At 60.4% G+C, this 13,095-nt stretch overlaps 1 protein-coding gene across 1 annotated transcript in view; it reads right to left on the reverse strand.

Annotated features, from left to right (window-relative positions):
* The window catches only part of NHERF2 (NHERF family PDZ scaffold protein 2), a 34,701-nt gene extending 22,973 nt beyond the window's left edge, over window positions 1–11,728 (reverse strand). The window contains exons 1-2 of the mRNA XM_065644884.1: window positions 11,491–11,728; window positions 7,091–7,348 (exon numbers count right to left, since the gene is read on the reverse strand). Of these exons, the coding sequence (XP_065500956.1) occupies window positions 7,091–7,348; window positions 11,491–11,700 (468 nt within the window). The 5' untranslated portion in view covers window positions 11,701–11,728. The remainder of the gene's footprint in view (window positions 1–7,090; window positions 7,349–11,490) is intronic.
* Between the last annotated feature and the right edge of the window lie 1,367 nt (window positions 11,729–13,095).

Below are 13,095 nucleotides of genomic sequence, written 5' to 3' on the forward strand. Positions count from 1 at the left end.
GAAACCCTTTGCCGATTATGAGTTTAATCTTCTCTCTTGTATCCCAACCTGCAGCCTCCCAAGATCACTGCCTGTAGAATCTCTATATCCAGCAACAGAGACAAGGACCAGGCACCAAAACTGCTCGATTCAGACCTTAATTTATCCACCAAGTTGTCTGTAGTGCTGGGTAAATCACTGCACCTCACAGCCTCAGTCTGAAGGGAGGAATGAAGCACAGAGGGGATGCCATGGCCACCACATTGCAGTTGCGTGCTGTTAGGGCTGCAATCAGCAAAGGGATGTTGCATCATGGATAAGGAGCTCTTTGAGTCCTCTTTAAACCAGGGGTAGGTGGGATTCACCCCAACGCACAGCATCGCCAGGTCTGGTGTCCATCACACAGGGAGGTTTTATCCTGCCGCACTGCACAGTGGCACCAGGGACAGTCCTGCACAAAGAGAGCTGGAAACATGTGGTGTGCCCCCTCCTACACAACTCATTTGGGTCTTGGGAATAAATGGAGACTGTAAAAAAAAAAAATCCAATGCTGTTTTAATGTTTCCTCGACCACAATGAGACCATGAGCCCAACCATCCCAGAGAAGCTCCAAGGGATGGAGCAAAGTCACAGCAGAGGCGCCATGCAGCTGCCAGGGCACATGCCGACAGCCCAGGTTCTGCCAGAAGATTTTTAATTTATTTGAAACCACTTAATATTTTTTTACTATTGAAGAGAAGCATTAACCAGCTGGCAAGGAGCCCGCTCGTAAGCAGGGCTGTTATTAAAGCAAGCTGCTTGAGCGCATCCCTGCGAGCAGAGGGGGCCAGGACCGGCTGCCACGGGGCGAGCTGCATTTTGAACAGCTCCCATTTCATATCAGTTTTCAAATCATTTTGAAGGAAAGCTTTGGGTTTCTCAAGGATGCAGAAGGGAACACAACCGGCTGGACCACACGCAGCACCTCTCGGTGTCGGCAGTGTCACCGCTCTGCAGCCAGGCAATGGCTGGGATGCAAACACCCCCTGCGCTCCTGCCCCTCTCCCAGGGCGGTGGCAGGTCCCAGGGTGACCCCACTGTCCCCTCGCAGGACCAGGTGTCCCTTGGGAGCGCATGGCCCCAGGAACAAAGGCTCCTGGCAGGGCGCAGCTCCTCCCGATGCTAATCTGCCTCCTGCCTCCCGCTCCCTTCCACTCGCTTTGTGTTTCACTAAAAATATCGCAGTGGAGGAAGTTTCTGCCGCGGGGTGGATGCTCTCCTCCCCGGGAGGAGCTTCCTGCACTGCTCCGGCACAGAAATAACCCCCCAGCCCAGCCCCTCTGCGGGACCCACACCAAGCCCGGGCAGGAGAGCTGGAGATGCCTGCTCAGCCCCCTCCCTCCGTCCCTGCAGCATTTTGGGTGACAGGATGCACCCCTGGTCCACGTGAAAAGGAGCGCTTTGCATCCAAACCCCCGCCCCACAGCACCAAGAGGATGCTGTGCAGGATGCGAGGGTCGGGGGGTCAGGGCTGACCCCGCCACACTCCAGCACGGCCAGTAACACAGTTCTCTTTACTGTGGGTAAATGTCCCACCTCATACCTGCAGCAACACCCACCACACGCTGCTCCCCACAGGCTCCGGCAAACAGCAGCACTGCAATGCCAGCCCCAAACTGATAACAAAACCCAATGAGCAAAACTCCGAAGTTAGCAGATTGCTGATGTGCGAGGGGCAAGCAGGTGGGACTGTGTGGGGAATGAGGCTGGGGCTGCCTTGGTCCCTGCGAAGGGACCTGCAATGCTCCAGGATGCAGAGCCCCCCGCAGCGCAGACCCCACTGCTCCCAACACACTGCGGGGGACGGAATCACAACCGGCTCCTGAAACAACCCAACGCTCACACAAAGGGGGCTCTGCAAGAAGAGGTCTCATCCTGCTCCTTCTAACCATGCACCAATAGAGACCAATGGTCTAAAAAAAAAAAAATCAGTTATTTTTATCCTATTGCTGCATGCACAGGAAAGGCTCCCAAAAAGCAAAACTCTCCATGCTCCTCTGAGCATGCTCATGGTGCAGCACAGCTTCAGGCATGGGGAAAGCATCCTGCCACTGTCCCCAGAAAGGCCACCTCCAGCTGCCATGTGTCCTAATCTCCATCCCCAAGATGCTGTGAGCTGGAGCTGCTCCAGAGCCCACCCGCAGCAGCTCTGCCCGGCCCGTGACACACGATGCCGGTGAGCCCGGCGCCATCAATAATGCAGCAGGGTCAGTGCTGGCACGGGGCCGGCGGCTGCCCCGCCGCTCCACTGCCTCCGGGATGGGATTGAAGCACTAATCCCAAAAGCAAGCCCAGCTTCGCTGAGCTCCAGCAGTAACCAGACCTGTTACCATCCCCATGTACCCCAGTACCTGCTGCAATGCTGTCCTTTGCAGGGGGACAGGGGACTCCGGCCCCACTGTCCTGCTTCCCGGCTCCCCACAGGCATCTCACCTCCCCCTTCCTTGTCACGATAGGGCAAGGGGTTATGGTTTTAAATTAAAAGAGGGGAGATTCAGGAACATGAAGAAATTGTTGGCCCTGAGGGTGGTGAGAGCCTGGCCCAGGTTCCCAGAGAGGTGGTGGGTGAACCATCCCTGGAGACATCCCAGGCCAGGCTGGACGGGGCTCTGAGCAACCTGAGCTGGTGCAGATGTCCCTGCTCATGGCAGGGGGGCACTGGGGTGGGCCCTTCAACCCAAACGGTTCTGTGATTCCCCAGCAGGGATGCAGGAGCTGCACTCCCACCTCCTGCCCTCTCCCATCCCCAGCAGAGCAGCAGCCCGAGCTCCAGTGTGGCTCCACACTGCAGGTGCAGAAACTGCTTTACAAAGTGTTTTTGAAGCAGAAAAACAGAGAGCACACGCAGCAACGCATCCCTGCCCTAACAGTGCATGCATGAGGCTTCCTTTTGGCTTTGCCCTTCCAGCCCCGGAGCTGCGTCCACAAAAACAGCTGCTGCGGGAAGGGCATGGGACATCGTGGGGACGCAGCTGCCGGGGCTCTGTGCTGGAGAGATTCCCCAACGTCTCCCTGCACAGCAAGAAGCCCATCCAGGTTGTATCAGGGATGAGCCTTGCTGTCCCCCCAGTCACGCCCTCACAGGTCTGAGCCCGGGGAGCACAGGATGCTGCAGGGAAGTGCTTAAATTTAAACCCTGCTGTTACTTTTTTTGTTGTTGTTTTTTAATCACATAATTACTACAGACATCTTTGCTCATGTTAGGTTTTATTACATCTTAGTGGTTATTCTACAAGCCCTAATTTTGGGGCCTCAAATAAGTTGGCAAAGTTCTCCAAAAACATCTGTCCCTAGTTACTCCCCCTTCCAGCACTCCAGCAGAAGGCTGGAGGCTGAACGTGTTGCAACTCAGAGTTTTATTTGCAATAGAAAAAGTTCTTATTCCTGACCCAAACAGAAGCGTAAATATTTATTGCCTCAGTGTCAGTGCTGGCCCCACACCTGCGTGTCTGACAGGCACCCAGGTGCTCGTCCATCCTCCTCCACAACACACCAGCTCCTCTCGAGCACGAGCTGTGACACGCAGGAGGCTCAACGCCTGCTCGCTGTCACAAGGAGCCGGTCACATCCCCCGTGTCGGCAGAGAGACACTCGTCCTCCTGCTGTTTGCAGCTCTTGCCAGCAGCAACACTAACATGACACTGTCCCTCCCTGAGCAGGGGCTGATTAACCACCTGTCACTAATTCCCCATCATTAAAGTTTCTGGACCCAAACAGGCTGCTTGAATCCAGGAGCTACCAAACAAGAGGTGGGTTTGTTTTCCAAGAGATAAATGCTGGTTGTCACGGTCCCTTTGCACACCCACGCCCCCCAGTCGTGCTTTGCTGTGACCGCAGCAGCGATGGGGAACCGCGTCCCCCCCAGCACATCTCAGCAGCTTTACTGTTCCTGTTTCTCCTACAAACACACCTGGAGAAAGCAGCGAGGCAGCAAGTCCCAAGGACACCCTGACATGCTTCAGAACCCTGCGCAGCTGTAACTGGGCTCCCAGTAACAGCACATCCCCCCCACCGTGCTATAGGGGCAGCCGAGGTGCAGCTGCTGCCTGCAACACAACCACCAACCCCTCCAGGATGGTCAGCAGCACCACTCAGCACCAGCCCAGCAGCACACCTGCCTTTTTACACCATTTAATTAACAGCCACCACCAGCTCACACCATTGTCCCAAAGGCACCTTTGCAATAAAAGCACCCGGTGCAGCCCCGACACCCCCCGGACTCCCAAACCCCCGGGGACTCCACGCCGGGCAGAGCCAGAGCCCCAGGGAAAAGCAGCAAACAGCTTGGTGGCCACCGCAGCGTGTTTGGGACAGGAGTCCATGGCATGGGGACATGTGCTCTGCTGTGCCCCCTCCCCAGGGACCCAGCGAGGGGCAGGCAGCGAGAAAGCAAACCCCTCCAGCACCAGAGCTGGGCGCAGCGCTGCGGGACAGGGCCAGGCAGACCCTGCTCCCCGTGTCACCGCGTGTCACCACAGCCAGGACGGACACAGGTGCCCAGGGCAGCGGGGACGGCAGCGGGGACGGCAGCGGGGACGGCAGCGGGGACGGCAGCGGGGACGGCAGCCAGCCTGATTTTAAATACGTGCTGAATTATTCATGGCGTCACCGTGGCTCCCGGAGCACGAGGTCCTGGACGCCAGGTCTCTGCCGGGGGTGCGTGGTGACCTCCCCATCCACGAGAGCTCTCTGGGGACGTCGCTCCTCTTCCAAAATAAGACAGGACAGCACAGGGGGGCTGGCAGGGCTGCGCCCACCCTGCCTGCAGCATCACCTCCTCGCTGCCCACCACTACGGCCACCCCGGGTGCCAGATTTCCCTCTTCTTTGTTTCAGTTTTCATTGCTTCGGGCCGCACTGAACAACCCGGCCTCAAATCAAGGAAAAGTGCAGCTTTTACATTAAAAAAAATGCTGCTCCCTGGGAACAGCCCAGAGCATCAGCCCCAGTTCCCACAGGGGCAGGTTGGGACCACAGGTCTGCAGGAGGAAGGACCTGCCTTTTCCCCTCCCTCACTAAACTCCTCCAGGGAAGCTACACAAAAGCCCCAAGTCTGGCTGGGGACATGTCTCCGACTGGCCCCCAGCTGTCGCAGCCCCACTGCAGGGACACAAATCCCCCGAGCAGCCCCCCAGGGCTCAGGAGCTGCACAACACGGTCCCCAGTGATCTGCAGGACGAGGGTCAGGCCGGAGCTGCCCCACGGAGGGACACAGCGCCGGGGGCTGAGCACTGCAGGAACCGGGGTGCACCACTGCCCCCCAGCCTCCAGCCACCTGGGACACGGGGACAGCCACATCGCCCAGACCCAGAGCAGGTTTTACTGCCTTGAAGCGAGCAGGACCGCAAAGGCACGGGAGCAAGTCCTGCTGCTCCGGCCACCCTTGACCTTGCCGCAGGGTCGCTCACAAGGCCTGGCACAGAGAAGTGACCTTGGCCAGCAAAGCCAGCAGCACCCAGCTCTCCAAAGAGCTGCTGCAAACCAGCCGCTGACCTGAGCCTCTGCAAACACCTGCCACGCTCAGCAGCCCCATCCCCAACCCCGCACATGGGGCATCATCCCCAGGGTCTGCTCCCTTTGTCCAGCTCAGGCGCTGCCAAACACCAGTGCCAGCACAAGCCCCAAATGCCCCAGGTTGTGCCACCCCATGCAAAGCCCCAGCCAAGCCCCCCAGCCCCTCTGGGGGAGCACGGGCACTTCTCCCCCCTCGCATCCCAGCCCAGCTCTCCCCGTTCCACCCTCTCCTTGGAGGAGCTGAAACCCAAAGGCCGGAAAGGACCGTCCTGTTCCCCTTGCCTGACTTCCCGTCAGCACACACTGTTGGATCGCACCCAGCAAACCGACGGAGTCAGGAGAGGAAATCCCCAGCTGGGAAAGCCGCCCCCCAGCCGTGCCCAGCTGCCCCCCGGAACGGCTCCTCTCCCACCAGCTGTCCTGGGGGTCACCAGCCCCCCACGGGACCAACCCCCATGGGAAACACCATCATCACACAGACCTTCAAACAACTCCAAATCATGCAACAAGTGAAGAAAGAAGCAAAAAACAAAACAAAAACCCAACACAGGCGCTGCCTCCAAGCCTGCCCCTGCCAGCCCCAGGAATGGGGGCTCCTCCCAGGGCAGCAAAACCTCTGCAAGATGCCAAACGGCTCTGGAGGAAGGACCAGGGTGAGACCCCCTCCTTATCACTGGAGCTGCCTCCTGCCTTGCACCAGCACCGGCCCTTATCAGCGCAGGGAATTCCTTCAGCCATGACGCTGTGGGGGCTCCTGAGGACACGAAGCTTCCCCCACTTTCCCACCTGTGTCCTCCTGGCAGCCCCACAGCCATTTTGGGGACAGTGTCCAGCCACCAACTCACCTCTGATGGGAGGGAAGGGGACAGACGGCTGCAGAGGGGTGACAGTCACCAGCTCGGCCACGCGACACGCACGTTCCCAGCCCGGCCAGGGCAGCACCAGGGCCGAAGCCGCAATCTGCGGAGCCGAGGCTGCCCCGTCCCCGCCAGCCCAGCAGCGAGGCAGCCGTGGAAATCGGACCTTTTCCACCCCAAATTCTTTCCTTTTTGGAAAGGAGTTTACCAATAAAAGGCACTTACTGCAGAATGGCAGTCCAGACCCAGGCCACTTGAAAAAGAGCTAATTTCCTTCCTATTTAAGCAAAAAAGCTGATAACACAGTCACCTCAGACATTTCTTCCCTCCTGCAAATAATTGGAGGAGAGAGAAGCTCATGCATGAGCTCCAGCTTCGCCGCATCCCTGGTCCGTGTAGGGAGTGAGATTCAAGCTGGGTCACCCATCCCAGGGCTGATGACCCCCTGCCACCCGCTCTGTCCCAACGCCCAGCAGGTCCCAGAGCCCAGGAGACCCTCGAGGAGCACAGGAGGGGAGGGAGCAGCTGAGGCTGCAAGAGAAAATGATGCCAAGAGGCAGCTTGTCCCCTGCTTCAGGACACAGCGGGGTCCCCAGAGCTGACAGCCACATACAGAAGGTTTTTCGCCGATGGGAAGCACCGTGCTTGCAGAGGGAGCTGCTCCCAGTCCCCACTCTGCACCCGGCAGCCCCCCCTCCTCACCTTCCTGCTGCCATGCGAGGAGAAGCTGTGTGAGTGCCGCGGGAGGCTGTCCCCGCTCAGGTCCAGCTGCGGCTTCCAGACCTCCCCATTGTCGCTGCCCAGCGACTTGGCAGGCGAGAGGCCAGAGTTGAGCAGGATCCCACCGTGCACCATCTCCTCCGTGCACGTCAGGCGCAGGCTGCACAGGTACTCGTCCGTCTCCTTGTCCACTACCAGCAAGCGCGTCTCTGACTCCACAGCTTTGATGCGCTGCACAACCTGGAAAGGAGGAAAAAAGAAAACAACTGAGCAGAAGCGCAGGGACCTCCCGGCTGTGGCAAGAGCTGGATCCGAGCACCGTCAGTCCTCCCCGCTCTCCTGCAGCTTCCACCTTGCTGCAGGGTGCAAGTTTGCTGTCACTTCCAGCCATCGGTGATGGGGAGAAGGGCAGAGTGTGGCTTTGGGGGTGCCCAGCATGAAGTGCCTGTTGCCTGCAGCCCCGGTGGTGGCTCTTCCCACCCTGGCTCTGCCCAGGGCAGCTGCACAGACCCCCCAGGATCACCTGCTCTGCTCAGACAGGAGCTGTCACAGAGGCTGCTCATTGCCCCCCCAGAGCATCAGAAACCTCACTGCCTGGTTTTGTCCCTTAGAGGGACAACACAGCCTGTCCCTCCAAGCAAACCATCTTGCACACCCTCATCTCCTTGATCTGGGGTGTCCTTCTTCCCCCACACCCAGGGCAGGGTGGAGATCTGGGGTGCACAGGGAGGCACTGAGCACCCACACATACATTTGGTGGCTGGGCTGCCTTTGCTGGGTGCTCCCCACACCAGCACACCGGTGACCCCCCCACCCCAGGCAGATTTATGAACAGAACAACCCGATCTGTGCATTGATCCCCAGGCTGTGCTGGGGCCAGCGGAGATAAGGGAACCCAGCGCTGGGAGCGGGAAATGGACCCGTCCCTGCTGGGACCCAGCGCTGAATGGGGACCATTGTCCTGCCCCGGCAGCTCCGTGGGGATCGGGGACGGGCAGAGGCTCTGAAAGGAGCTGGCGGTGTCAGGGAGGGCCGGGAGGAGCTGACCCCGGCCGGTAAATCACACCGGGGTGGGCTGTGATGGAAATGGGGCAGATCCGGGACATGCGCAGGAGCTGGGCCAAGGGAAACCAGCCCAGGGCTCTGCCAGCACCACGGAGGGCTGGCTCTGCCGCGCCACCACCCCCCTGCACAGGCCTTCATCCCCAGGAGGAGGAGGAGGGGTGGTATATGTGTGGCATTGCTGGCGATGCTGCCCAGCGGCCATTCCTGGCCATGGGGAGGCCCTGAAGACCACAGACCCGTGACCCCCCCAGGCGTGCGGGAACCCCCAGGGTAGCACTGGGCTTTCTCTCAGGGTCCTGCTCTGATCTGGGTCACAGCAGCCAACACGCTGCAACTACCAAGGTTATAAAACTACAAACGAGCCTAATGCGCAATTAGCCAGCATTTATTTACTCCCCTGCAAGCTCCACTCAAGGTCAGAGCCAGTATCCGCAAATAAAAAAAACACACACCACACACACAACACCAAACAACCAGCAAGAAATTTATAGACTGCAGACAAGGCTGCTTGTCCTGAACCAACTAATCTGCTGCAGCCTCCAGCTCCACGTTGGGCAGCAGCGTGCCCAGGGCTCCCGTCCGGAACGGCCCGCAGGGCGCTACTCCAGCAAGCCCCAGAAAACCCATCTGCTCCCCTTCAGATCTATTTCCATGCTGCGTCAGACGGTGCTGCTGATACGGGCAAGGCAGTGCCCGCGCGAGGCCAGCGCTCCCGAGGGGACCCGGGAGCCAATGTGCGCTGGCAGGACACGCAGGCGGGCAGCGTGCAGGAGAAACGTGCTGGCTCCCGCGCAGCGACATCCCCCAGACCCCACAATTGGGGCGCACAGTTAATCACTGGCCAGGAGCAGGGTCACCTCACCAAAATGCAGAATGACCACAGAAGTGCTGTGGTGCTGGCTGGGCAGGACAGGGAGCTGCTCCCCGGCTGGTGGGGAGCGGTGCTGGGGCTCATCCCGCTGCCAAGAGCCTCAACAGCCACAGCAAGCAATGGAGCAAGCGATGGAGGGGGCGCACAGAGCGGTCCCTCGCCCTCTCCCCATGAGCAGGGATGAGCAGAAGGGGCTTTCTGAGACAAAGTCCCTGGGCAGCAAGTCGCTCTGGGGACAGAGCAGCAAGGTGGAAGCAAAGCAGCAGCCGGGTACTGCCCGGTACCCTACCCGTTTCCGAGCCATGGTCGCAGCCTCGAGCCCGCGGCTGTTCTGAAGACAACACAGCCTCCCCTGTGCATCTGGCACCTCAGGACCTCCTCAGCCCCAGTCCCAGCCGCATGATTTCCGCAGCTCCACCCAAGCAGACTTTCACCCCGGCTACACCAGCAGCAGCCCAGCAGAGCCCTTCCACCCTTGCCAAACACCAGCTGCCCGGGAAGGAGCCACATGGTGCCACTGGGAATGGCTCAGTTCATCCCTCCTGCTCCGAAAGAGACGCCCGTGCCCGGCGCTGCCAGCCCCAGCAAGGACCGGGAGGGCAGGAGCCCATCGCTCTGCACCCGCTGCCCATCCGGGCGGGGAGCCCAGGAGCCAGGACACAATTTCGCATCCAAGACATGGAACGCCCCGAGAACACGCTCTGCCCTCGCTCCTTGGGTAAGGCTGGGGAACAGCAGAAAACAAAGGCACAAATGCCGCCAGCTTCAGCTCGAAACACAGTTACACCCAAACAGCAAGGCCTTGTTTGCTGCGGGCTCCGTCCCACCGAAGCTTTGGATGCACATGGAAAAGTGTTACTTATTCAAGGTTGGAGACCTCAGCAGCACAAGGAGGAGAGGCCACAGCAAACTGGCAGCTCTGACCCATCCAGTGCTGGGTATTTTGTTGAGGGAGCGGGAAAGAGGTTCTCACCGTTTTGAGGCAAGAGGAAGAGCGACCCCAGGGGTGTCCTGGGGCAGCTCCTGCTCACACACACTAGCGCCAGCACAGCAGGAGCACGGCACAGCTGTGACACTCCGTCCCATTCCCTGCTCTGCAGCAGGGAGCAAGCGCCAGGGCTGAATCCTGCCTCCGCCAGCAGAAAATGGAAGACAGGAAAATTTCTCCCATTTCACTTGACCTACTGGAAAACTCCCGTACATTTCGCAGACGCAGCTGGCTGCCTCAGCTCCGCTACCGCCCATCCCCAGCACCCCAGTTTCAGCAGGGAGCTCCGATGGCTCCCAATACGAAGCAGCTCCTTACAGGAACACAGCCCTCCTTTCTGCCCAGCCAGACCAAAGACATGGATCCTCCTTCAAGGGTTTTGAAATCACATTCAAGACAAACATTAACTTTTACACAGCTGGCTCAGATCATCAAAACAGGCTCAGTCAGCCATGAAAACCCACCAAGCCCATGGAGAGGAGTCCACAAGGCTCCATTGGAGCCACCTGGGCTTGCCATGATGCCCAGGGAGGTTCTGCCTTACCTTGAGCACAGCAACGTCCACACCTACATGAACCTGCATCCCCTAAAACACTGCTGGGCCCACAAGCTACACCCCAGCTCTGCCCCAGTAAAGCACTGGCAGCAGGGGCTCAGCATCTGTTCTAAGTTACTCAAGCACTAAACCCCACAAGCCATCAGGCAAACGGGCACATTCGGCACTGTGCCCCTGCCAGGCTCCACAGCTCTTTAGGACAGGAGCAGCCTGAATCTCATTGCTTGTTTTTTGAACTTAACTGTTTAACTAACACAAGTTTCAGCTTTATAAGCAGAAAATGACACGGCCTGAAGCATGCAGCTTCTGTTCTAGAGCTGAGAAATGGCTCACATGGACCCCCCCAGTCACAGCCGGGGCCCAACAACAGCCATTATTTCCCTACGAGCTGTATCACACTTAAGCCAGCCAAACTGCTGAACATCTGCAGAGCTTTATCAGGAGATTTTAAGGCATCCTTAAACACTCTGGGCTGCATAAGCAGGAGCAGTTTGCGTAAAGTGGCCAAGAAAACACACAGCAGAGCCGGAAATAAAGCTGGGTATCCCCCATTCCTTTCCACCACGGATTGCATAACCAACGGTGCCCTGCCCACAGCTGAAACACCTTCACCTTTCCCACCTTCACACAATTACAACATCCTTTCCCCAGCAGCGAGGCAGACCACACCACACGACCGTTCTTGTGGCAACTCAGCACCCCGGCCATGCAAACCCCCCCTGCAGCCCAGACCTAGGATTTTGGGGGGCATCCATCCCACCCCAGCAACCAGCAGCAGCGGCTGGGCCAAGGATGCTCCAGCACAGACATTTTGGGAGAAAACCACTCCAGGGAGGCTGGAGCCGGGCAGAGGGGCCCGGGTGATCAGCCCGGGGGGTATCAGCTGCCTGCCCTGCCCGCACCTGGTGATGCGTCTCCTGCTCCACGTTGTGCCCGTTCACCTCGACGACGCGGTCCCCGGCGCGCAGCCCCGCCGCCTCGGCCGGCGACCCGGGCTCCACTTTGCGGATGAACTGCCCGTTCTTGCCCTTCTCGCCGTGCAGGTGGAAGCCGTACCCGCTCTCCCCCTTCAGCATTCGGCACAACCGCGGCTTCAGCTGGTCCTTGGCCATGGCCGGGGCGCCCGGCGGGCGGCGGCGCGGAGCGGCGGGCGGGGGCGGGCGGCCGCGGGGCCCCTTTTATGGGCGGCCCGGGGCGGGCGCGGAGCGGCGGGGAGCGGGGGGGCGGGGAGCGGGGGGGCGGGCCGGGGCCGGCGCTGGGGCCGGGGCGCTGCGCAGCGCGGCCATGCCGAGCGCTGCCCCGCGGCAACGGCAGCGCGGCGGGCGGGGCCGGGGCGGGGCCGCACAGGGGGACGGGCGTGGGGACGGGCGAGCGACGGGGCGGGCGGAGCCGCGACCGGCACTGACACCGGGACCGGCACTGACACCGGGACCGGGACCGGGACTGGGACTGACACCGGGACCGGCACTGACACCGGGACCGGGACCGGCACTGACACCGGGACCGGCACTGACACCGGGTTCAGGACTGATACCGGGACCGCGACTGACACCAGAATCGGAACTGACACCGGGACCGCAACTGACACCGGGACCGCGACTGACACCGGGACCGGCACTGACACCGGGACCGGCACTGACACCGGGTTCAGGACTGACACCGGGATCGGGACTGACACCGGGACCGGGATCGGGACTGACACCGGAACCGGGACTGACACCGGGACCGGGACCGGGACTGACACCGGGACCGGCACTGACACCGAGTTCAGGACTGACACCGGGATCAGGACTGGCACTGACACCAAGATCGGGACTGACACCGGGACCGGGACTGACACTGGGATCGGGACCGGCACCGATACCAGGATCAACACCAGAGCCGCTGGAGCCGCTGGGCTGATGGAGTGGGGATGCCCGAGGCTGACCGTCACCTCCCGGACTGATGGATCGAAGCCACCCGGGGCTCTGCAGGCTCAGCTCCAGCTTTGGTTGCCGTGGCCCCCCCGGTGCCGCACAGAGCCCGTGGGCTGTGGGCAGCACTGGAGCCCTCTGGGCTAGCGGCAGCTGCCTGGGACCCACCACCCTCCAGGGCAGCCTGGGCACCACTGCTGAGACAAAGCTGCTGAGCTGGGTCCCCCGTGTGTCTGTGGGCCAGGCCCCCAGCCCCGCTCCCATTTGGGAAGGGGTACCTCATCCTTGGGGCAGCAAAGCTGTTGGGGACGTGGGCATGGACCCCCCGTGAAGGGGAGGCGATGGGGAGCAGGCCTGGGGCGGAGGCCACTCATCCTGCACTGGTGGGATGTGCTGGGAGCCCCTGGTCTGGGGATGGGGACACACAGCCCAGCAGCTCCTCTGCCCCAACCTGTGCCCATGGGGAGATGCGGAGCTCTTTGGGGGATGCCCCTGCCGAGCCAGCCAGCCTGGCACACACGGAGCTCCTGGGCTGATGATGCGCTCGATATGTTCATGGGAAGCTGCTCAGAAATGATCTGTGTCCCTCTGATC

The sequence above is a fragment of the Caloenas nicobarica genome, chromosome 14 (assembly GCF_036013445.1).
Source record: "Caloenas nicobarica isolate bCalNic1 chromosome 14, bCalNic1.hap1, whole genome shotgun sequence".
NCBI classification, from domain to species: Eukaryota; Metazoa; Chordata; class Aves; order Columbiformes; family Columbidae; genus Caloenas; species Caloenas nicobarica.